Source organism: Pyrgilauda ruficollis, unplaced genomic scaffold (genome assembly GCF_017590135.1).
Source record: "Pyrgilauda ruficollis isolate IOZ18807 unplaced genomic scaffold, ASM1759013v1 scaffold69, whole genome shotgun sequence".
Lineage (NCBI taxonomy): Eukaryota > Metazoa > Chordata > Aves > Passeriformes > Passeridae > Pyrgilauda > Pyrgilauda ruficollis.
Genome location: NW_024528710.1, coordinates 3,123,482 through 3,146,947, shown reverse-complemented (window position 1 = coordinate 3,146,947; position 23,466 = coordinate 3,123,482). Strand labels below are relative to the sequence as shown.

Genomic DNA, 23,466 nt, shown 5'->3' with positions numbered 1-23,466 from the left:
ATGTAAGAAAATTAAACCCAGTTACACTGTGACAAAGGCCCTGTGATCTGCCAGCATGGGGAGGGGATCCCAGAGCAGCTCCAGGATGGATTTGTGTTGGCTGGAAGAGCAGCTCTCCTGTGCCAGGGTCAGAAGCTGGTAGAGGAAGGAACATGGCTGTTAGAGGGGTCCCAGAATTTTTTCTTCTAAGTTTCCGAATCCCTGCAAACATTTCGTGACCCTGTTGCAGCAGTTCCTGATCCCAGTGGGGCAGCCTTCCTCAGGGGACAAAGGGGCCAGGGTGACAGGGTGTCCCAGTGACAGGGTGCCCCAGGGACAGTGTGTCCTGGTGACAGGGTGTCCCGGTGACAGGGTACCCCAGGGACAGGGTGCCCTAGGGACAATGTGTCCTGGTGACAGGGTGTCCCAGTGACAGTGTGTCCTGGTGACAGGGTGTCCAGTGACAGGGTACCCCAGTGACAGGGTGTCCTGCTGACAGGGTGTCCCGGTGACAGGGTACCCCAGGGACAGGGTGCCCTAGGGACAGTGTGTCCCAGAGACAAGGGTATCCCGGTGACAGGGCTCCCCAGGGAGAGGGTGTCCCACAGCTCCCACCTCTCCTGTACCAGGGGCTGACAGAGCACCAGGCTGTCCCAGGGCGGCGCGGGGCAGTGAGGAGTGAAACCGCGGTGGCGGCAGGAGGGACTCGGTGTGCGGGACACCCCCGGAGGGCTGCGGGCTGCACAGCGGGGAACAGGGTGTGCACAGAGCGGGGGGCAGGATCCGTACAGCGGGGTGCAGGGTGCCCACAGCGAGTACAGAGTGCCCACAGCCGGGAGCAGGGTGCCCACAGAGGGTGCAGATTTTGCACAGCCGGGAGCAGGGTGCTCACAGCGGGTGCAGGGTGCGCGGAGCAAGAGCAGCGCCCGCGTCTCCGGCCGGGGGCGGCGCGGTGCGGTGCAGGAGAGGTGCGGGAGCGGTGTGCTGCGGTGCGGGAGCGCTGCGGGAGCGGTGCGGTGGGGGAGCGGCGCTGTGCGGGAGCGGTGCGGGAGCAGTGTGCTGCGGTGCGGGAGCGGCGCGGTGCGGGAGCGGTGCGCTGCGGTGCGGAACGGGAGCGCCCCGCGCTCCGCTGCGGCTCCTTTAAGACCGGCGGAGGCGGCGGGCGCGCGGCGGCGCGCGCGGCTCCCGGCGGCGGGGGCGGGGGTCCCGGTCCCGGTCCCGATCCCGATCCCGATCCCGGAGCCGGCCCATGTCCCGGCCCGCGGCGCCGCCCGGCTCCCCGCGCCGCCTCGGCGCGCTCAGCACGGCGCAGCTCCGGGCTCTGCTGCAGGACGAGCCGCGGCTGCAGCGCGCCGCCCGCCTCAGCAGGAAGGTACGGCCGGGGCCGGGGGGCCGGGGGCCGCTGTCCCGCCGCCGGCGGGGTCGAGCCGTGCGCCACTCGCTCCTCGGGGCTGTCCCGGTGCGCAGGGCGGAGCCGCCCGCGGCCCGGGAGCTGGCACTGCGGGGCCGGTCCCTCCCGCCGGCTCCGGCTCCGCGCCCGCTGCCCTCATCTTGACGCCCGCAGTCCCGGGGGCTCTGCAGGAGCCGCAGAGCCCACCGGCGGGGCGGGGACCTCCGCCCGGGCATCCCGACCGCGGCTGCGCGGGGCTCCCGGTGCCGAAGCCTCGGGCCACCGAACCCACGGCCACCGAACCCCGTCCGCTGTCCCCGCATCCCGAGATCTGCTGAGGCCCCGGCCCCTCGCCCGCCCTCCAGCCTGGTCTCGTTTTCCGCAGCCGGGATGAGCCCCGCGCTCTCCCGGCTCCGCTGCGGAACGGGCGCAGGTTGTTGTGGAATCGCTCTCGGCCCGATTCCAGCCTCTTCCCTGGGTGGCCCCGAGTGCAGGCGTGCTGCGGTGCGGGAGCGGCGCGGTGCGGGAGCGGTGCGCTGCGGTGCGGAACGGGAGCGCCCCGCGCTCCGCTGCGGCTCCTTTAAGACCGGCGGAGGCGGCGGGCGCGAGGCGGCGCGCGCGGCTCCCGGCGGCGGGGGCGGGGGTCCCGGTCCCGGTCCCGATCCCGATCCCGATCCCGGAGCCGGCCCATGTCCCGGCCCGCGGCGCCGCCCGGCTCCCCGCGCCGCCTCGGCGCGCTCAGCACGGCGCAGCTCCGGGCTCTGCTGCAGGACGAGCCGCGGCTGCAGCGCGCCGCCCGCCTCAGCAGGAAGGTACGGCCGGGGCCGGGGGGCCGGGGGCCGCTGCCCCGCCGCCGGCGGGGTCGAGCCGTGCGCCACTCGCTCCTCGGGGCTGTCCCGGTGCGCAGGGCGGAGCCGCCCGCGGCCCGGGAGCTGGCACTGCGGGGCCGGTCCCTCCCGCCGGCTCCGGCTCCGCGCCCGCTGCCCTCATCTTGACGCCCGCAGTCCCGGGGGCTCTGCAGGAGCCGCAGAGCCCACCGGCGGGGCGGGGACCTCCGCCCGGGCATCCCGACCGCGGCTGCGCGGGGCTCCCGGTGCCGAAGCCTCGGGCCACCGAACCCACGGCCACCGAACCCCGTCCGCTGTCCCCGCATCCCGAGATCTGCTGAGGCCCCGGCCCCTCGCCCGCCCTCCAGCCTGGTCTCGTTTTCCGCAGCCGGGATGAGCCCCGCGCTCTCCCGGCTCCGCTGCGGAACGGGCGCAGGTTGTTGTGGAATCGCTCTCGGCCCGATTCCAGCCTCTTCCCTGGGTGGCCCCGAGTGCGGGGTGTGCGCAGCGAGGGGAGGGTGCGTGTCCCTTCCGTGACATCCGTGTCCTCCGCCGAGCGCTGTCCCTGCAGAGGGGCCGGGCAGCCGGCGCTGAGATTGCCGCGGTCGGGTTTAGCCAGCCTGCGCAGCCCGGCTCCAGCCGCTGCATTCCCCCGGGATGCACCGCCTCTCCAGGCAAAGCAGAGGGATGGAGATGGTGCAGAAAAAGAGGGTTCACCCCCGGATGGACAGTGCCTCCCTCCCAGCAAGGTGCTGGATCTGACTGGTTCTGCCCATTTCTCTCATTGCTGACACACACGGCCCCGATCCCATTCCCACAGTTCCAGAGTCTACAGCTGGAGCGGGAAATGTGTTTGGCTTCAAACTGCACCCAGGCCAAGGTGAATCTGTCCCTGCGCCCACGGCTGGAGGACGGGAAGGCTTCCCTGGCCATCAAGTACCAGGAGCTGCAGGAGATCCGAGAGGCATGTTGGGACAAGCAGCAGCGCCTGGGTGAGTGGGGCGCAGCCTCTGGGCTGAGGCAGATCCAGAGCAACCCCTGTTAATATGAGGGTCCAGGTGGGCTCAGCATTCTTGACCCTACCCCATGATCAGGAGTGGTGGGGGATGATGCTCCCTGTGACACAGCAAATCCTTAGCTGGGGCCAGCCATGGAATCACAGAATCATTTGGGTTGGAAGGCACCTTAAAGATCATCTCATTCCATCCTCTGCTGTGGGCAGGGACACCTTCCCTAGACCAGGTTGCTTCAAGCCCAGTCCAACCTGGCCCTGAACAATTACAAGGATGAGGCATCCACAGTTCCTCTGGGCAGCCAGGGTGGGATGGAAGCCATGGTGTGCAGGTGGCTCCAGGGATGTGTTTGGCGGGGGGTTTCAGCGAAAGGAGCGGGGGAGCTGATGCTTGAGGATGGGAAATTCAGCAGCCCCAACAGCGGGGATGTCCAGGGGAAGGTTGGCAGCCCCGTCCCCTTCTGACACACAGAGGTTTACCTGGAGAAGTGGAGCCCACAGAGCGCCCTGGGCCAGCTCCAAGCCAAGCTTGATGCCTCCGAAGCAGAGTCAGAGGTGAGTTAGCTGAGACCCCTGTACTGTTGTCCCTTCCTTAGCAGGGCCACAGGGTGTTCTCCATGCCCTCCCATGTGCCAGGGCCTGCAGAAGAGCCCAGGGTCCAAGGGGTGCTCCTTCTAGTCCCACTGCCCATCCCACAGGCACAGATAAAGCAGTTCCTGGCCCAGGACCTGCCCCTCGAGTCCTTTCTGGAGTCCTTCTGCCAGAGCCGCACACGCTCCCACGTCTGCCGGACACAGCTGGAGAAGCTGCAGGAGCTGCTGCAGAAGGACCAGGTGCAGAAGGACCAGGTGGGCAGGGACCCCGTGGGCCCTGCGGGGTGCCCAGGTGCCCCAGCTAGCATGGCACCAGCCCGCCTTGCCCCCTTGCAGAATGGAGTAGCCCCCAAAGCCTTTGACCTGTCCTACGGCTTTGTGCCTGCCTTCCTCGTCCCCTCGGAGGCTGCTGTGCCCTTTCCCGTGCCGGCTGCACCTCCCAAGCACCATCTGCCAGCCCTGGGACAGCAGCCAGCATCTCCCTGCTCCGAAGTGCCCAGCCTGGGCTCCCCCCTGCGCCTCGTTGGACACATCCCCGTGCTCAGCCCCCAGCCCGGCCGCGGGCAGCAGCAGCACCGGGAGCAGGAGCCTCCGCACCGGTAGCGGGGCAGGCGGGCACGGCCCTGCTCCCGCACCCCCCGGGGGCTGGGCAGCAACACCGAGGGGTGGGAGTGCTGTAGGCACAGCTCCCAAGGGTCTGTGGGCAGGCACATGGGGTGCTCACAGAGGGATGGAGGTACGTGGTGGGGCAGGTGCCATGGGGGGGTCCTGCATTTGGGGAGCTGCTGGGGGGAGGTCTCTGCATCCACAGCAGGAGGAACGGGACAGGAAGTGGGGGTGGGTGGCTCATAGGGATGTCAGTGGGCTTAAGTGGGAGGGATAGCAGGGAAAAGGCACAGGAGCACTGGGTGTGCCACATGCTTCCTAAATAAAGCCTCTTTCCATGCTGTGTGTGCTCTTTCTGTGCTCTGCCCTTTGGCTCCGGCTATGGACAGCAGGATGAGACAGGCAGGGAGGAGAGGGTTACCAGGGAGCAGTTGCCAGGTTTGGAGGTGACTGGCAGCCAAGGAGAGCCCTCCAGGCTGAGGAGCCCTCAGACCTTTCCTTTGCACTTGGCTCAGGACATCACTTCCCTGGGGAAGTTGAGAGCTCCTGCAAGGGGTGCAGAGCCTGCCATGAGTGTGTGTTTCCCTCAAGAGAGGTGCCAAGGACCAGTCTGTCCCTGCACATGGGGAAGGTTTTTGGTGCCCAGCATGCCTCATGCCAGCAGCAAAGCCCTCACCCCATGGAGGGTTATACCCCGTGGCCAGCTGGGCTTGCTCACAGCTTGGCAGCCACTGGTCACATCAGCCTGTACTTGTGTTCACCTTTCTCATCCCCTCGGGGGCCATTGTGCCCTTTGTCATTCCTTACCCACCTCCCCCATTCCACCAGCCCTCACTGGAAAAAGTGGCAGGAGGCCGGAGCTCTCAGCCTGTTCCATCCCAGGCTCTTCTGTTCCTTTCCTTGGTGTCACACAATGGATGGTGAGTCCAAGGGGTGGTGTTCCCCATCCCCCAGGGGACAGCCTGGTTCCTCCAGCTGCAGCCTCCTGGGGTGCTTGTTTCCTGCTGTGGCATGTCCATTGTGCTGGTTTCAGCTTTTGGGTTGGTTTCAGACTCTTCTGGTGCTCTCAGAGCCTGTCTGGCAGTATCGTTCTTTTCCTCTTTCCCAGCTGCCTGCCCCACCTGCATCTTGCCACTGCTATGTAGACTGCTTGGAAATCATCCCAGGCAGCAGGGATGATTTCCAAGCAGTCTACAAACCAAAATACACCCCAAATGACAAAATACACCAAAATTACCCCAAAATACAGGTCATCAGCTTGCAGTGTCTGATCACCCTCCCCCACTGAGGTTACCTGCCCTTATGAAGGCCCTGGCTCAGGCTACAAACCACCCTAAAATACAGGTCATTAGCTTGCAGTGTCTGATCACCCTCCCCCACTGAGGCTACCTGCCCTTATGCCAAACTTTAGCCCCCATTTATGGCTAATATTCCAGTATTACCAGTTAAAACAGGTTTAAAACTAGGATCAATAGGGGACCAGCCACTGTGCCTTTATTGGCATGTGAGGAGGTGGTAGTCACTGGGTTATTTGGAGTTTCACAAAGCACCTGCTGCTTTCCTGAGTCCCACTTTGGGCTCAGCCTGGCAATGAAAGGCCTGTTTGCCAGCCAGGCTCTGTGCTCACCTGCCTGGGCTGAGCCCCATAGCCACAGACAGTGCTGGTGGGCTGTCACTGACCTGCCACAGGGGACCAGGCACAGCACTGAGGCATGAGATGGTGCACGAGCACCAAAGCCACCCAAAAACTAGCCAGACCCCCCAGTGCATCTCCCCAGGCAGTGCCTGCCCTGCACGGCTCCCCAGGGCTGGCAGCCCCAGGCTGGGTGGGTCTGCCACAGGACAAACTTCCCTGGCCCTGTGCAGCTCCTGAGTCACCCCAGTGGCCCCATGGATGGGGACTCAGGATGAGCAGCTGCCCCTGCAGCCTGGGCAAGGTGAGTGTGTCCTGTGAGAGCTGCAGCACTAGAAGCGACAGTGTGAGCACCAAGGTAAGCTGTGCTGCCATGGTCTGGCTGTCTGTCAGTCCATAGGAGCCCTGCAGCACCCCAGGAAGTTCAGGAAGCACTGGGCAGGCTCTGGCAACCCCACGGTCCTGCTGGGCTGGCCACCACCCTGCATCAGGGGGGAGAACCTTGGGATCCTTTGGGAAGCTGCCAAACCAGGTGAGCCCCTGCCCTGGGGAGGTTCCCGCCACCCTGCAGCTGGTCCTGTCCAGCTTGGGGCACGCACTGGCTGGCCCCAGAGGGTGGCTGGATACCCCAGCTGTGGTGATCCTGGCACCCTGTATCCCTGGGGATTGAGGGTTGTCTGCCTGCCCATTGGCACCGACAGCTCCAGGCCTCCACAGGCCAGCTGGGACTGGGGACACAGGGCAGGCAGGGACATTGGCTCACAGGCAGAGGCTGACAGCAGACAGGGTGACCCCCTCTGCCCCTCCTGCCTGCCCTGTGGCTCTCCTTGCCTGTCCCTGCCCTGCAGGATGGAGTCAAGGAGGGTAAAGGTGCTCCTGCTCACCCAGGGGAGGAGGAGGACGACGAGGAGAGGTTGCACTGGGTGTGCACCTGCATTCATTTCTGCCAGCTGGTGTGCAGCCAGAGCTGGGCAGGGAGCTGGGGGTGCCCCCCATGCCTGGCTCCAGGCTGGAAAAGGAGCAGCCCCCAACCCAGGAGAGTGGTAACAGCTGGGAGAAGAGGGGTGCCCCCCACTCCCCCGGGGAATCCCCTGAGCCACAACCCCCAGGCAATGGGGTGCCAAAGGGGTACAAACCTGGACTGGGACCAGCCAGGAAGGGGGTGCCAGTGTGCTCAGCTGGGGCCCCTGGAGCAGGCACGGGGCTGCTGAGGGAGGTGTGTTAACAATTAACTCTGTTAACCAAGGAGCAGCCTCAGGGGATGCTGCAGAAGGGAGGGGGAGCTGCCAACCGTAGCAGCCCTTCCCGGGAGGGCAGAGCCAGCAGCAGCAGGACCGGGGTGCAGAGCTCTGCCCACACAGGTGAGGGCTGGGGCTGTACCAGGGGCTGTCCCCTCAGCCCCATCCCTGCCAGGCCAGCCCTTTTGGGGGGTGGAGGCTGATGGCCACCCCTCACTGCTGCTCAGGACTCCCCAGCCTGCAGCTCCCTGTTCCTGCCCCTCATGTCCCCAGCCCAGCTGGCACAATCAAAGGTCTGCCAGCAGCCAGGTTTGACCCCTTCCTTTCCAAAGAGCAGGCCAGCTCCAGGAGGAGGCCCTGATGAAGCACTGAGACCCCACACTCCCAGGCTGCAGCACCCACCAGCTGAGGGGGGCAGCTCAGCACCCCAAACCTGCAGTTATGGGGAGGTCAGCCCATGAAAAGGGGCTGGGCTAGGGGTGCGGAGTGGGGTCTGCACTGAGCTTGGACGGCCTCAGCATTGGGGCCATCGGGCTCCATCCAGCTTGTTTAAGTTTCCCTGTGGAGCCTTAGAATTCCTTAGCTTGCCACAGCATCCAATTCCCAATGTTTAAGTTTCCCTGTGGAGCCTTAGAATTCCTTAGCTTGCCACAGCATCCAATTCCCAAGTGGCTTTTAAATACTCAGATTTTGGTGCTTCCCTTTGATGCCTGCTGTCAGTGATTTAAGGGTGGGAATGAGCAACACCAAAACAACCCCTGGGGTGAAGGTGCAGGGCAGAGCAGTGCAGGCCTGGATGGGTGGGCATGGGATGATGGCTGAGGCCCCACCAGCAACTCATCCTCAGACAACTGTCACACTTTTGGTGACACACAGCTGGCAAAAACTGGTGCAAAGGACAAGAGAGCAAAAGACAAGCATCTAACACGGTCACAATACATCACGTGCAGGCAAGTGAAATGGGGAGACAGGGTGTGAGGGGTAGGATGTGCTAGAATATCTGTAAAAATGGCCCCAGGGGGCTGGAGACTGAGGAGGAAGAAATCCCTGCTGTGAACACCACACTCCTCCCAGCAAAGACCTCATGGTGAAGTCCCCAGCTGAAACTGCCACCTCACCCTGCCCACGAGGGGCTGTGGACAGCTCAGCTGCTGCTGAGCTGTGCTGCAGGGACTGGACACATGGATACATCCCCAAAGCAGGAAAAGGAGCTGGGAGTAGAAGCTGTTCTCTGCTGCGACCCTGCTGATGGCTGCCTTGCCCCAGCTGCAGGAAGGGGGGCTCCTGCTCTCAGGAACAACCCTCTGTGTCAGTGTCCCCAGGGATGCATCCTGGTTCTTCAGATGTAAAGGCCACAGGGAGTTACTGAGCTTTATCCTCTGCTGATCTTCCAACCCTGTACAGCTCACAGCCCTGCCATCTCACACTCCTGGCACCCACACAGGCTGTGCTCCCCTGGCTAAAGGACAGCAGCAGGAAACCCAGCTCTCCTGGCACCTCTCCATCAAGGAAACAACTGGGGAACAGCAAGAATACCATGACACTGTTGACACAAGCAGAAAAAGGGGCAGAACAGTGCTGTGCTGGGAGCTGGGAGGCAGGCTGTGCATTTGGAGCAGCTCCAGCCACTTGCTGCCCAAGCTCCTGAAATCCTTCCCAGAGCAGAGGAGCAGTCAGGCCTGACGAGGGCAAAGGTGACACTGGAGAGTTCAGGGCACCCTCCCCTGTCCAGGCAGCAGCTCAGGGGATGTCACCAGGGCACAGCCACCCCTGGGTGTCAGGCAGCACTCAACAGGACCTCAGAGAGGCCACCCTGCCCTGCTGACTGCAGGGTGCCTGCCCACCCTTCCCAGCAAGGGAGACAGAGCTCCCCTCCCTCCTTCTTCACTGGCTGAAGTCAGGATGTGAAACCTGCCTGCCCCCCACCCCTGTTTTCCAGCAAGTGCAAGGAGTATTTACCACCCAGGCCCACCAAAAAGAAAGATGTGTCATTTTGTCACCAATTTATGGCTGGATGTCTTTAATCTTCAAGGTATATCATGGAGACTTGAGGAGGAAGAGGAAGAGCCAGCAGCAGGGACTGCCAAACCCGTTTGGGTGGGAGCCAGAGAAGAGCTCCCTAGTGCCACGGACACTGCTGGCTTTTCCAGCCTGGAAAGTAATGCCTCCTGCCAAATTCTGCCCAAAAACTACCTCTGATCTTCTCAGTGATTTGCTTTACAGAATGAAGATGACCATGACAGTGCATCAGCAGGTGCCAGAGCCACAGCTTCAGAGCTCCCCTCTGCAGCAGGGCACGCCAGGCTCCTGTGTGTGTCCCACTGTGACATCCCAGAGCTGTGATCCCGGCTGAAGGGACAGACTGGCACCCAGTGAGGATCCTGGAAAGCTCACTGCCCCTGGGCTGAGCTCAGTCCAAGCACGCAGCAGCCTCTAGTGAGCAGCTGGAGGTGGCACAAGCTTGTGAGAGCAGGCAGGGAGCAATCCTGCACAAGCAGCAGGCACAGTGTCCCTGCTGCACCACTGCCCAGCTCTGAGCAGGATCACAGAAATCCACAGTGCAAACACAGGGCATTCACTGTAACATTCTTGTGCTGGGACAAAACACAACCCAGGGTCTGGGAGATGAGGGAACAAGGGTTGGGCTGCTGCTCACCCCACTGACAGCAAACCCAGTGTCCCACACAGTCCTTGGCACACTCAGGCCATGGCCAGGAGGCTTCTCTCCCTCCAGGCAGCAGCAGCATAGCACAGGTGAACCTCCACCCAAGGAGAGAGAAAAGGCTCTGAGAAACACAATCTTTAGTTCTTAAAACACTTCAGCATTTAAATAGGCAAATCTCTTGTGCAAATGATGCTCAGACACATGTAAGACACAGAGAACAGCACTGGGTGCTCACAGGTGCACCACAGCCAAACCCTCAGAGGGAGGGGTGGTGTAAAGCTCCTGGCAGGACAGAGGGCTGCAGACACCAAAGTGCTGCCACACAGCTCAGACAATGTCACACACTGAGCAGGCCACGGGCTCAGGTTTCAGGTCTGATCTAAGACTCCTGTACTGCCACTCTGAGCAGGGTGATGCAGCTGGGACATCAGGAGCTCCCAGGAGAGGTGGTACCAGCAGGTGTGACAGCACAGGCCTGGCAGCAGCAGCAACTAGAGGCACAGCTGAGCACACACAGCACCTCTGACAGCCTTTAACCTCTGCAGGCACCAGGGCACAGCACGGCCACACAGCTGTGCCAAGGAGGGGACACGTCCCAGTCCAGAGTCCAGAACTGTGTTCACTTGCCAGGCCTGTGCAGGTGCTGTTGGCTGAGGGGCAGAGCAAGAGCCTGCAGAGCTCCTGCACCCCCCCTGCAAGGTCACCCTGAGTGGCCTGGCCCAGGCTGTGCCCCCGAGGGCACCCAGAGGGCACATCCTGTGCCAGCCAGGGGCACTGTGTGTCTGAAGGTCACGCTGCCACAGGGGCCAGCTCTCAGCCCGTCAAGCCTGCTGGCCATTTCCCGTGCCTGAAGGTCACACTGGCAGGGTGCAATGTCACAGCCCCAACAGCGGATCCAGGCCGGTGCAGGGCACACGCCCAGCCCGCTGCCAGGCCCCCGGTGACACTGTGCAGCTGGGGGGACACCCCGGGGGCTGCCCAGCCCCAGCACCGCCCCGCTGTCACTTGAGGCCGTAGATGAGAGCAACCCCCAGGAAGAAGAGCAGCCCGATGGAGAGATCGGAGAGGGCCCGAAGGCGTCCCTGTGCCGCGGACTCCTCCCGCCGGAGGCGCAGCTGCTCCCGCCGCGCCCGCAGCAGCTGCTCCCGCTGCAGCTGCTCCCCGTAGTGCGCGCGGTAGAAGGCGTCGAAGTCGAAGGGTGTCGGGACGGGCCCCGGGCGGGCGGGGGAGGCGCGGGACGGCGGCGAGGCGGCGGCGGCAGGGCGGCCCGAGGGCCGGGGCGCGTCGCGCAGCTCCTCGGCGCTCAGCAGCCCGCGGTCGTACTTGCGGCGGAGCGCGGCGCTGCCCAACACCCGGTACGCCTCGCTGACGGCGGCGAAGCGGGCGGCCGCGGCCGCGCTGCCGGCGTTGCGGTCGGGGTGGTAGCGGAAGGACTTCTCGTAGTACGCCGTCTTGATCTGCGCCGCGGTCGCCGTGGACGGGACACCCAGCACCTCGTAGAGATCGCGGCGCGACCGCGGGGCTCCAGCACCGCCCGTCTGCGCGGCCCGGGACGGCGGCGGGGCGCAGCCGGGCCGCGGGGCCGCGGGGAGGAGCCGCCGCAGCCGCCCGAGCAGCGCCGGGCCCATGGCGGCCTCAGCGCCCGCCCGCCGCCATGACGAGCGCTGCGGCGCGGAGAAATGACGCCACCCCCAGGCGGAGAAGTGGCGTCTGCAGACACAGCGGCCAGCGGGCGGCCACGGCGCGGTCGCCGGGCAGTGACGTCACGCAGGCGCAGCATGGCGGGCAGCGGCCGCCGGCCCGAGCACCGCGGGCCGCCCGAGCTGGTGAGGGACCGGGCCTGGCTGGGGCGGGGGGACCGGGCAGGGCTGGGGGGACCGGGCCTCACCGCGCCCGCCGCTCTCTCGTTACAGTTCTACGATGAGGCCGAGGCGCGGAAGTACACCCAGAAGTACGGCGGGACCGGCGCCGCGGGGCCGAGCGCGGCCTGTCGTGGGGCGGGGAGGGGTCTCGCGTGGGGCGGGCATCGGGCGGAACCACCGCGGGTGGGGTTGGTCCTGGATCCTGCCGGGAGCCGTGGGGGCCTGGGGGTCCGGCAGCGGCGGGAGGGAGGGCCAGGCTCGGGTCCTGCCGCGGGGCGATGCTCGGGTCCTGCCGCGGGGCGGGGCGGTTCCGGTCCCGCAGTGCCGGGGATGTCGCCCAGGCTCTGCTCTGTGCCTCAGCTCCCGCGTGGTGGAGATCCAGTCGCAGATGTCGGAGCGGGCTGTGGAGCTGCTGGGGCTGCCCGAGGACCGCGCGTGCCTCCTCCTGGACGTGGGGTGAGCGGGGCTCTGCCCGGGCTGTGGCACGTCTGGGGCTGGAGGGGTGCACGGGCAAGGGGGTGGTGGCCGTGTCCTGGTGTCTTTTGTGGGCTGAATAGGAGGGGCAGGCTGCTGTGACGCTGGGTGTGCGTGGCCAGCACAGCCTCAGGGCAGCCTCACGATCCCAGCACTTTCCCCCTTCCTCCCTCTAGCTGTGGCTCAGGGCTGAGTGGGGATTACATCTCTGAGGAGGGTCACTACTGGATTGGCATGGACATCAGCCCTGCCATGCTGGGTGAGCACAACCTCCCCTGAGACCCTCAGAGGCCCCAGGGGTGGGAGCTGATTGCCTGAGCTGTGCTGTGTTCTGTGCAGATGTGGCCGTGGAGAGGGAGGTGGAAGGAGACCTGCTCCTTGCAGATGTGGGGCATGGCATCCCCTTCAGGCCTGGCATGTTTGATGGCTGTATCAGGTGAGTCTATGCTGTAGCTGAGCTCTCCTGACACCCCCAGAGCTGCTCAGTACCCATGGTGCACACCTGGTAAATCACAGGTGAGAGGGACTGGCCGTGTCAGCCTCTCTCTTTGCTCTGTGCACCTTGGCTTCATCACTCCTCCAAAGCACAAACCTCCAAAGTTCTGGGTGACAGCTGTTTGCCAGGTGATGCTTGTCCTTTGGTGCTGCTGAGCTAGGAATTTTGTTGAAGGGAAGAAAGTAAAGCTGGGGATATTGTCAGGGTGGCTGAGACCTGCTCCAAGGAGGAGAACAAAGTATAAAGTGGCATAGCTTAGAGAAGTCAGTCCCTGGAGCAAGGTTTGATGCTTGGCTTTGGGATGAAGGGGACAGAGTGACTTAGGTGCTCAGAGAACAGCTGGGAACAAGCAAGGGCTGTCCATTGCTGAGGCAAAAGCTCTGGCTTCAATTGCTCTGTGGGAAAACCTGCTTGGCCAGGCAAGGGACACAGCTCAGCTCTGCAGTGCTGCTCAGGAGCTGTAATGCTTGGAGCAGGAGTAACAGCTTCAGGCTGAAAGGGGGAAAATTCAGGTGAGATACAGAGAAGAAATCCTTCCCTGTGAGGGTGGTGAGGCCTCCAGGGTGCCCAGAGCAGCTGTGGCTGCCCCATCCCTGGATCCATCCAAGGCCAGGTTGGACAGAGCTTAGAGCAACCTGGTCTAGTGGGAGGTGTTCCTGCCCTTGGCAAGGGCTGGAACAAGCTGAGCTTTAAGGTCCCTTCCAACCCAAAGCATTCTGTCATTCTAGGATTTGAGCACTTGGACTAAAGTGGATGCTTGGTGATGCTTTTGTCCTTTAACTTATGCACCTTGTTAAGTTTTCTGAGTCTCCAGAGGGGTTTGTGTAGCTGTGAAATAGAAGGCAAAGCAACAGAGGAAATTAAATTATTTCCCTGAGGCCCAGCACATGCTTAGAGCAAGAATTCAGCTCAAAAGGAGGTGGCAAGCTCTGTGAAGGAACCAATGACTCTATCCTGGGGTTCTTATTTTCCTTCTCAGTATTTCTGCAGTGCAGTGGCTCTGTAATGCTGACAAGAAGTCACACAGCCCCCCCAAACGCCTCTACAGATTCTTCTCCACTCTTTACACTGCCCTGGTAAGTGCCACCCTCCACCAGCCAAGTCTCTGCTGCTCTTATGGCTTTGCTTTTTAGCAGGATACTTCAAGTCAGGTTGTTTTAAGTAAATGCTGCTCTGAGGCAGGGCTGGCAGGATTGGCCACTGCTGCCTTCTTGCCTGGTGCTGCTTCTCATCAGGGTTGGAGTTGATGGTGTTGGTGGTGTTTTCCAAACCTAGCAGTTCATGATTCTGGGATAGCTGGTGTTCCCCCTGTGCCTCACTGGCTCTGTGGGCTGAGCAGCTCTCCTGGGAGCCCTGTCCTGGAGGTTTTGGGGAGGAGGGAGCTCGTGCCTGGGGCTAGGGTGGGTGACCCAGAGGGGTTACCTGCTCTGGGGCAGGTGTGTGATCAGCTCTGTTTCCTGCAGGCCCGAGGATCCCGAGCTGTGCTGCAGTTGTACCCTGAGAACTCAGAGCAGGTACAGCCCATCACTCAGCTGGGAGGGGTACAGGCAGAGAAATCATTCACTGTTTGCATCGTGTTCTTCCACATCAAGGCAGTGTCTCTGTCCCTCCTGCCACTTCTAAAGCTCTTCAGGAGCCCAAAAAAATAACCTGTGAGGAGGATACCCTGTGCAGGTTCTGTTGTTTCATAGATTGTCTTGGGCTGAGCCTTAAAATTAAAGTGGGGGGACAGGATGTGAGTGTGGGTTTGAAGACTGGCTTAACTCAGGTCTGGAAAATCCAGCCCAGTATCCCTCTCCTGGAGAGTCTGCTGTGCCAGCTACCCCAACTAGACTGAGGAGCAGGGAGAACCAGCAAAGGCAGGGAATTGGTGTCTGGATGGGACTGCAGGACCAGGAGATAGCTGCAGAGCTCAGCAGGAGGAGGAGCAGTCCCTCTTGGGAATGCCCAGCCAGGTGTGTGCTCCCAGAGGCCTCTGGGGCTTTCCTGAGGGATGACTGCTCATTAACTTTGCACCTGCTGCTTTTCCAGCTGGAGCTCATCACTGCCCAAGCCATGAGAGCTGGATTTACAGGGGGAATGGTGGTGGATTACCCCAACAGTGCCAAAGCCAAGAAGTGAGTCCTGGATCTCTGTCTGTGTTTGGGGTGAGGCCCAGATTTAGCAGTGGTGGTTTGTTTTTGGGGGTTTTTTTTGGGTTTTTTGTTGATTGTGGGTTTGTTTTGGGTATTTTTTTTGTTTGTTTGTTTTTGTTTGTTTTTTGGTTTTTTGTTGTTGTTTGGGGTTTTTTTTGTTTTGTTTTTGTTTGGGTTTTTTTGTGTGTGTGTGTTTGTTTCCTGAGCCGTTCTCTCTTCCATTATACAGTTCTGGACAGAGGTTAAAGCTCAGATCTGACTCTGTTATAAACCATCTCAGTCTTGCCTGGGAACTGAGACTCACATGCTGAATCCCATGCTCATGCTCCTTATTCTTGTTCTTTCAGGTTCTTTCTCTGTCTCTTTGTTGGGACATCTGGCACATTACCAAAGGTGAGGGCCTCCATGAGGCAGCAGAGCTGCTGTCCTGGGTGATGTGGAGGAGCTGTGGGCAGTGTGGGAGCCAAAAAGCTCTGGGAGTGCAGATGTGACTTCAATTATACATTTTCTGCCAGTCACCAAGCGCTGCTCTCTCATCATCACAGACTGGTTTGGGTTGGAAGGGACCTTCCAGCTCATCTTGTTCCAAACCCTTCCCATGGCAGGGACACCTTCCACTATCCCAGGTTGCTCCAAGCTCTGTCCAACCTGGCCTTGGACACTTCCAGGGATGGGGCAGCCACAGCTTCTCTGGGCACCCTGGGCCAGGGCCTCACCACCCTCACAGGGTGTTCCCATATCCAATCTAACCCTTCCCTCTTTAAAGATGTTCTTTGACATCTGCCTTTTTTTGCCATGATTTCTGGAAGAGCAGTTTGTTCCTGCTCTGGTCCTTCCCCTTGCAGATCCCTGCATTCCCCTTAGTTTTGATGGGCTGTGCCTGGTCCAGAGGAGAACACAACTTCCCAATTTTGCTTTCCAGGGCCTTGGTACCGAGTGTGCCAGTGAAGAGCTGCACCAGGCAAAGTTCACCAACGAGAGGTATCGTGTGGGGGTGAGGCAAAGAGAGGGGGCCTTGGAGGGCTGAGCTTTACTGGGGACCACACTGCTGCTGTGGGAGACTCAGTGGGAGGGGAAGGACAGGGACGACTCACAGCAGCCCAGGGGAGAACTGCTTTATCTTCCCAAGGGCCTGGACACAGGGAACAAAACTAGTTAGTTCCCAGGGCTCTTCCGTGGGGCTGTAGGTGCTTACCCTGGAGCTGTAGCTGAGCAGTCAGTCAGCTGTGCTTTCTGTCCAGCACTGGGCTCTCCAGCTGATGCCAGTGGTGTGGCAGAGGGAATGTTTACAGGGCTTGTGATGGAGCCATGGAGGCAGGCTGCAGTGCCTGAGTCCTGGCATTCCCTTTTTTCTCCTGTCCAGGTCTTAGCTGTGGCCTGGGGGTTTCTGCTGCTGGGCCTGTCTCTTCCCACAGCAGTGGTGCAGGGAGGAGCCCCTCTTGCAACCATTGGGAGAGACAGAACAAAAACCAGAGGAAAGTTGTCATGGCTGCCAGGAGCTTGTGGCTGCCATGTTTTCCTGCCTCTCACACTGTTGTTCTCTGCTCAGTCTAAGGGCAGTCTGGTCTGGGAGGGCAGTAGCAGAGCTGGGAACACTGTAGGAAGCCTGATTTTGTCTGCCTTGTTTGGAGTAGAGCAGCCAAGGGGAAGGTGGTTGTGCATGAGCCTGTAATGCTCTGAGATCCCAGAGAGCAGCATGCTGCTGGTGTGACACGGGGTATGGCCTGGGGGAGTTCATGGGTCAGGATCCCTCAGCTCCCAGCCAGGGCTGGAATCAGCCTCCTCCTCCTTCGCCTCCTCCTCCTCCTCTTCCAGTGTGTCTGGAGTTTGGCCACCTGCCCCAGTGCTGCCTGAGCCTCTTGCCCAGGGTGGTGGCAGGGAAACTCACTACTTCTGTGAGCCAGTTCTGGGTGACAATCCTCTGGGGCAGAAAAATGTGCCCCCACACCTCAGTTCTCTCCAGCTGCTGTCCACTCTCCCCACAGGACACGGTTCAGGAACATCAAGGGCAAGTCCGTGAAGAAAAGCCGGGACTGGATCCTGGAGAAGAAGGAGCGCAGACGACGCCAGGGCAAGTGAGTCCAGCTGAGTCCTGCCTCAGAGGCTGGGCTGGCCTGCTGTCACCTGCCCAACCTCCTGCCACAAACCTGCTCCTTTCCCCTCCCGAGGTGCCCTGCAGGTGGTGCTGAGCTGTTCCCTGCTTTTCCCACAGGGAGGTGCGAGCAGACACGAAATACACAGGGCGGAAGCGCCGTCCTCGCTTCTGAGCTGCTCTGGACACTGCTGCCGTGGAAGGTGGTATGTGGGTGCCTCCAGAGAGCCTCCTGTGGATGGCACAGATGGCACCCCATGCCTGGGGACTTGCTGGGACTGGTCATTGTGGCTCTTAAAGGTACAAACTGGCTCAGGTGCTGCCATACAGCAAAGCTTCCAGCCCTGTTTCCCTGGTGAAGGTGCAGACTGGGCAGTGCTCTACAGTGCCATCACTTACCTTTCTGAGTGCAGTGAGCCAGCTGAGCTCCAGGTAAGCCTGGATGTGATATCCAGTTCCTCACTAAAGAATCAAAGAGTTGGAAGTGTTTGCTGGTGTCCTGCGTCCTGCCCTTGGTGCTTGGGAGTACTGAGGTAGGAATAGGGCACCTCATTCCCTGCCAGCTTCCCCTCTGCCTGCAGAGGATCCATTCTGTCAAGGTGTGGATCCATGAGGACAAAGTTGCTCCTGACTCCAAGTGTTATTCCAGTAGCTATTTGCTCCTGTTGGTGCTTAGCACCAAGCCCACCCTGTTTGCTTTAGTGCTTCCAGAGTGCTGGAGCTGACTGGACCCCCCATCACCTCTTCCCTTCCCTTGAAACAAGGAGAGGTACCACCCAGAGCTTTACAGTTACAAATGTTTATTCTACATAAAAATTCCACAAAATGGGAAGCTGTTTTGCACCCAAAGCCTTGGGAGAAGAAAGGAATGCTAGCAGGAAGGGAAAGAGGGAAGGAGAAGAGAGGCAACATACAGTGTCATCCAGCCCAGTGAGACAGAGCAAGCCAGGGTCAAGATCCACATAGAAAACAAGGACACTTAGCTCACAGTACAGCAACAGTAGAACTCCACGGGGGGCTCGGAAAGCCTTCAAGTACATTAATTACAAAAAAAAAAAAAAAAAAACCAATCCCCAGTTCGAGTGCAAGCTGTGCGTGCCCCACACTGCTCATGGAATACTGCATCAACACGCTCCCGGCGTGGGGAGGGCAGGTGGCACTTGGAACAGAGGAGGTGGAACCCAAAGGACAAGCGGGTGCAGGTCGGGGGCTGGAAAGAAAAGGTGAAACGTCTTCCCAAAGCACAACCACACTTGGTGATTTGGTCTGTACATGCAACGACAGGTAGGTGAAAAGGAACTCAATGGGGCTTCCCGTAGTGCAGGGGTAATTATTGCACCAAAACACCCTCCCCTCACAGCGAGGACAGTGTGAGCCTGCCTGTGGGGCAGCAGTGGCAGCCTGCTCCTCATCTCCCTGGCTTTGGAGCCCAGCACTGCTGCTGCCCTCAGGATCCCAGCAAAGTGCCAGTGGCCCTGACTGGCCCCATCTGACTCCTGCTGCTCTGGGGGCTGCTGGCAGTGGTGGTGCCAACAAGGAGCAAGGGCCAAGAACCCCCCTGGAGGCAGTTCCTGGCCTTGTGCCTTGACAGGGGTGCCACAGCCCTGATGTCAGGTGAGCTTGTGCCACTAAAGCCGCTGCCTGGAAGAAAAAAAAGTCACCTTGTGCTAGCAGTTGGCATGGCTGCAGGGCAGGAGCATGGCTGCAGGGCAGCAGCCTGGGAGGAGGGTTTTCCTGCCTGCCCAGTGTTATTGCTTCCTGGAGGGGCCCTGGGGCTCTTGCTGGCCTGGCAGAGTAAGCATGGACGGCAGTGGCAGGGAGCTGCTGAGGGACAGAAGCATGACCACTCCCTTCTCCTGCAGCCAGATGTCCCCCTGGAGCAGAGACCCTGCCCTTGCCTGCCTCCTAGCCCTGCCTGCGTGGTCCTGGTGCCCCAAGCCCTTCAGTGCACGCAGGCTGCAGTGCTGGAGCTCACATCGGTGCTGTGGGACTGTGAAGGAAGGGGGCTCTGGTCTGGGGTGTTCCCATGGCTGCAGCCCGAGGGGCTGGGACTGGGCAGAGTGGGGAACCAGGCTGGACCCACTTCCCAAGGGCAGCTGCATGCAGCAAGGGGCTCTGCGGGGGGACCTTGGGTGACAGTGGCAGAGAAGCTGTGCCAGGGCTGCTGCTGGGCTGGCCCTGGGGCAGGCAGCACTCTGTGGCTGCAGCCACTGCCTTTCCCCTGTACCCAGGGGCACCACACACAGCCAGTGCCTGAGCCACAGCACCCTGCCAGCGTGTGGAGCAGCCCTGCCCTGGTGCTGGTGGGAGCTGGGAGGTGATGCTGCCCGAGGCTGGAATACTGGCTGCCATCCAGTGTCCCTTTTCTGCTACCAGCACCTGACAGCCAGCCCCTGTCCCAGAGTGGCAGTAGGTCCTACCTTGGGACTCTGTGGTGCTTTGGCATGTGCACAGGCCAGCCAGAGCCCTGAGGTCTCCAGAGGAAGGTGAGGGCAGAGCCCTGTCCCTAGCCTGAGGGAAACAGGCAATGGCAGTACTGGACCCCCCTGAGCTGCCAGTGAGACCCCCACAGCAGCTGCATCTGTGTCATGGGCACGGCAGAGGGCACAGGGCACCCAGGTTGTCCCACAGCTCCCCACTGAGCAGGTGCCTCACTGGATGGCTGGGCAGGAGGGCACGGTGCCAGGAGGTGGCAAACAGGCAGTCAGGCACTGGCCTGTTCAGAACCAGACTGGATACAGGAGGAGGGAGACAGCTACTCCTCACTTTGCAGGGGGCTGGATGCAGCAAGGGCTGCTCCTGGGACCACAACAGGAGAAAGCCCAACTGCTTCTAACCCCCAGCCAAGGGTATGAAAAAGCAAGGCTGGAGATGCCCTGCTTGCAGGTGACTGCTGCCAGGGGCTGTGGACATCAGCAACAGCCCCAAACCCCAGCAGGCAGAGTCCAGCCTGTGGGCAAGAGGAGCCAGGACCACCGTGTGCCAGGGCTGAGAGCCTGTGATGAGGCTGGCTGCAGGATGAGCAGCCAGGGAAATTCACTGGCCTTAGACTCAGTGCCACCCTGCCCTGTCAGGCCAGCAACCAGGAGCAGCACTGGCCCCCACGTGCCTCATTCCTGTCCCCAGGCTACTGTGATGGCCCCAAGCAGCACATGCTCCATCAGGCACCCACCACCTGCACATCCAGCCTTTGGCACCCTACTGGGGTGAGGACTCATGTGGGGAGGGGACAGCCCTGCCAAGGGAGGAGTGGCAGGGATGGAGCCCCAGAGCCCGACACAGTCACTGGCCAGGCAGGGCTGGGCAGAGCACACCCCTGGGGAAGGGCCCCGGAGAGAAGCAGCCCAAGGGAAGGTGTTTGCAAGCACAGATGCGGCTGACATGAGAGTTGGAGGTGATGGGCAAGCTGGGCAGGCTGACTGGGCACCGTACTCCGAGGACCCCTAACACCCACATCCCTCCCATCCCTCCCCTGTCACTAACACAGACTGCCCATCACAGGATGAGCAGCAGTGCCCACGGGCACTTCTGTCCCCCACCCGGTCCCAGCCAGCCCCCCAGCCTGGAGCAGTGATGAGAGCTTGGGTTCCCCCCCGGGGTCCCCCTCGCACCCATCACCATCGCCGGCCCCCCGCCTGCGCCCCGGGGCTGGAGCTCCCTCCACACAGACGCACCGCACCGCACACACAGCGTCACAAACAACCATGCATTAAAACTGAAATGCTGCTGGGAGGCTCCGGGGCTGCGTGGGTTGCTCCGGTGTGGCTGCAGCCCCATGGCACGCGCGGCTCCGTCCATCGCACACAAACAGTCCTGGGGGGTGAGTCTAGCCGAAAATGCCGCCGAAGGTGGAGGCGATGACGATGCCCAGGATCACACAGCAGATTATGATCATGATCTTCTTCTGCTCAGGTGTCCCAGCAGCGGTGGGGAGAGAGGGGAGAGGGGATGGTGAGTGTTGGGGCAGGATGGACCCAGCAGTTCAGAACAGCAATCTGTCCTGTTCCCCTTTGCCCATGGTGGGCTCTGAGCAACATCTTGGGAGCCAGAAGGGCCCTGGCAGTCCTGGACAGGGAGGGACACCCCTGCTCCTGCTTCTGCCCTGGGATGGCAGAGCTGAGCTGGTGGCCTTCAGATCCCCAGGCTGATATGGGACCAGGACAGACAGCTGGCATTGTGCTCAGAGTCTGAGCTGAACCATGACCTTTCCCTGTTTTTATTTTGCAAGGGCTGTGGCTCTCACAGCATGCCTGGTCCAGGGGTCCACCTTGTCCCTTTTCCTCCCCACAAGCTGCCCCTGCCCTATGGCTCACTGTCAGCTTTCACACAGTCTGTGCTGGGAGCTCTGCCTCAGCTGTGCCACCCTCAGGGCCTGGGCTGCTCCCAGTGGTGTGGGGCAATGTGGGCAAAGCTGTGCCAGGGTGCCTGGGGCAGGCACGGAGCCAGGCAGGCCCTGTGCAGGGATGGAGGTGTCAGCAGTGCAGGCAGGGGCAGATGGGCCCTAGCCAGAGCCGTGACTCACCCGCCTGGCTTTGCTCTGGTACTTCACCGCTTTTTTGGTGTCGGACACAGCCCGCTCCACGTAGTCCACCGAGTGCTCCACGTTGTACTCGATGCGGTCAATCATCTCTCCCTGCAGGGGGACACAGCCCGCGCGCCCACGCAGGCGTGAGCTCCTTCCCGCTCTGCCGCTCCCTGCCTCCGGGGGGATGCTGCCCTGCCCGGCAGCCCTGCACAGAGAGAAGCACCATCAGCTGCCTGCGGGCACTGGCTGTTTCCTGGGGTGCCCTGCGGGCTCTGGACTGCATGTCCTGTCCCAGAGGATCTCTGTGCACATCCCAGCAGGGAGACAAGCAAGGGAGAGGGACAAGGGAGCTCCCAGCGCTGACCTGTCCAATATCTCAGGTGACATCAAAGCCCCAGTGGGATCTACACCAGCACCACACCACAGGCTGCTGAAACAGGAGGCATGGCAGGGAGCAAGGACAGTGCCAGCAGCACCATGAGGGATGCCCAGGACACCACGCACGTGCAGGGAGCAGGGACCACCACTCCCATCCACACATGCACCGCACCGAAGGCAGGAGGGTTTGGAGCACGGCCAGCCAGGACTGAAGAGCCCTACAGGGACCCCTGCCCTGCTCTGCCCCTGCTTCAGGGGTAGGCTGGGAGTGGGGGCTCCTCTGGGTGTGGGGACACGAGCTGGGGTGAGCTCCTCCAGCCTTGTTCACCTCCTTTGGCCCCATCCTGACCAGGCTGGCAAACAGCCAGGTCTGCAGCAGCTGGACAGGGCTGGCAGGAGTGGGAGGTTTGGAGCCCTGTGTCCTCCTGCATGGCATGGAGGGAACTGAGGCCACAGAGCCATGGGCTCATAGCCAGCAACTCTGCAGTGCCCATTTCTCATCCTAATGCTGGAGAGCACAGGGAGGACAAACCTTGGGGCCCGGGGTGCTGAGCACTGAGTCCCACCAACAGCTCCCTGTCTTGTGTAAAACTGCTGCTGCTTCTTCCTGCCTGTGTCATGCCAGGGCAGAGCTGCCAGCCCTGCTGCCTGCCCGGTGCCCTTCTATTCCCAGTGCCAGCAGCTCCGAGCTTCTCACCCACAGGACAAAGGTGCTGGCACTGTCCAGCCCTCAGAGCAGGCATGGAGTCATGAATCCCCACAAATGTCCCCCACTGCAGACAGGACAGGCCACCAACACCACGGTGCCCTGGTGACCCTTGCTGTCCTGCCACTGGCCATCCCAGTGCCATGCAAGCAGCAGCCATGCAGGAACAGCCATGCAGAGCAGAGCATGCAGCACCAGGGGCTCGGCCAGGGGGCCTTTACCTGCCACCGACGTCTCCTCGGGCCATGGCAGCATGGCGGGCAAGAAGGGGGGTGAGCAAAGACACAGGAGCCCGTGCCTGGCTGAAGGGACTGGTGCCACGGGCTGGCAGCACAGCCCAGGGGCCACCCCGAGCTCACCCACCTGGGCCTGGAGCTCCAGGGAAGATGAAGGAATCTCCCCCTGCATGGCAGCCACCCCCTGCCCTCCTTCTGAGCCCCTCACGGAGCCTCCCACCCCCCACACACAGCAGCCCAGCTCTGGGGTGCCAGGCAGGTGGCTCCAGCCCTGGGGAGCCCAGCTCAGCCCCACTGGGAGCCATGCTGGTCCTAGATGTGGTTTTTTCCTCTCAGCACTGTTGTCCATACTCCCCACCCACCACAGGGAGCCCCATCAACCCTCCAACCCCTCCAGGTGAGCCCTGGGCTGCACCTTTTCCCCACCTGGCTCTCCACCAGCATGGCCATGTCCATGAACATGTCGTGCAGCTCTCGGATGCTGTTCTCCAGTTTGATGATCTCACTGTGCCGTGTCTCAATCTCGTTCAGTGCCTGCTTGGTGATGTTTGAATCCATGATGATCTGCAGAGAAAATAAGGCTACTGAGCACCATGCTCAGACCCAGCTCCAGTGTTGG

General features: G+C 61.5%; 4 protein-coding genes and 1 non-coding gene across 8 annotated transcripts in view; 3 read left to right on the top strand and 2 right to left on the bottom strand.

The window, feature by feature from the left end:
- Nucleotides 1–2,025: 2,025 nt before the first annotated feature.
- On the top strand, nt 2,026–4,604 carry VPS37D (VPS37D subunit of ESCRT-I). 2 transcript variants are annotated; one of them, XM_041484931.1, is made up of 5 exons: nt 2,026–2,181; nt 3,017–3,188; nt 3,681–3,763; nt 3,907–4,056; nt 4,138–4,604. In XM_041484931.1, the coding sequence occupies exons 1-5, from the start codon at nt 2,059–2,061 to the stop codon at nt 4,402–4,404; spliced, it is 795 nt and encodes a 264-aa protein (XP_041340865.1). In that variant the 5' UTR covers nt 2,026–2,058; the 3' UTR covers nt 4,405–4,604. The 2 variants fall into 2 exon arrangements, with proteins under 2 accessions (XP_041340865.1, XP_041340864.1); XM_041484930.1 differs by having other exon boundaries at nt 3,907–4,516.
- A 4,677-nt stretch (nt 4,605–9,281) lies between these two features.
- On the bottom strand, nt 9,282–11,571 carry DNAJC30 (DnaJ heat shock protein family (Hsp40) member C30). Its single transcript, XM_041484893.1, has one exon. The coding sequence runs from the start codon at nt 11,569–11,571 to the stop codon at nt 10,945–10,947; it is 627 nt and encodes a 208-aa protein (XP_041340827.1). The 3' UTR covers nt 9,282–10,944.
- Nucleotides 11,572–11,622: 51 nt separating this feature from the next.
- Nucleotides 11,623–17,486, top strand: BUD23 (BUD23 rRNA methyltransferase and ribosome maturation factor). The gene is made up of 12 exons (XM_041484892.1): nt 11,623–11,769; nt 11,857–11,894; nt 12,166–12,261; nt 12,456–12,538; nt 12,619–12,715; nt 13,755–13,851; nt 14,239–14,289; nt 14,807–14,892; nt 15,258–15,303; nt 15,833–15,891; nt 16,896–16,985; nt 17,123–17,486. Exons 1-12 carry the CDS (start codon nt 11,623–11,625, stop codon nt 17,175–17,177), a joined length of 945 nt encoding a protein of 314 aa, XP_041340826.1. The 3' UTR covers nt 17,178–17,486.
- On the top strand, nt 16,312–16,444 carry LOC121362991. The gene has a single exon (XR_005956610.1).
- A 299-nt stretch (nt 17,487–17,785) lies between the features above and the next one.
- STX1A (syntaxin 1A) overlaps nt 17,786–23,466 on the bottom strand; it is a 70,625-nt gene continuing 64,944 nt past the window's right edge. Inside the window, exons 8-10 of one of the 3 annotated variants that reach the window (XM_041484890.1) lie at nt 23,263–23,411; nt 21,525–21,732; nt 17,786–20,906 (exon numbers count right to left, since the gene is read on the bottom strand). In XM_041484890.1, coding sequence (XP_041340824.1) covers nt 20,829–20,906; nt 21,525–21,732; nt 23,263–23,411 — 435 coding nt within the window. In that variant the 3' untranslated portion in view covers nt 17,786–20,828. The remainder of the gene's footprint in view (nt 20,907–21,524; nt 21,733–23,262; nt 23,412–23,466) is intronic. The other 2 variants (XM_041484891.1, XR_005956604.1) reach the window with 2 other exon arrangements.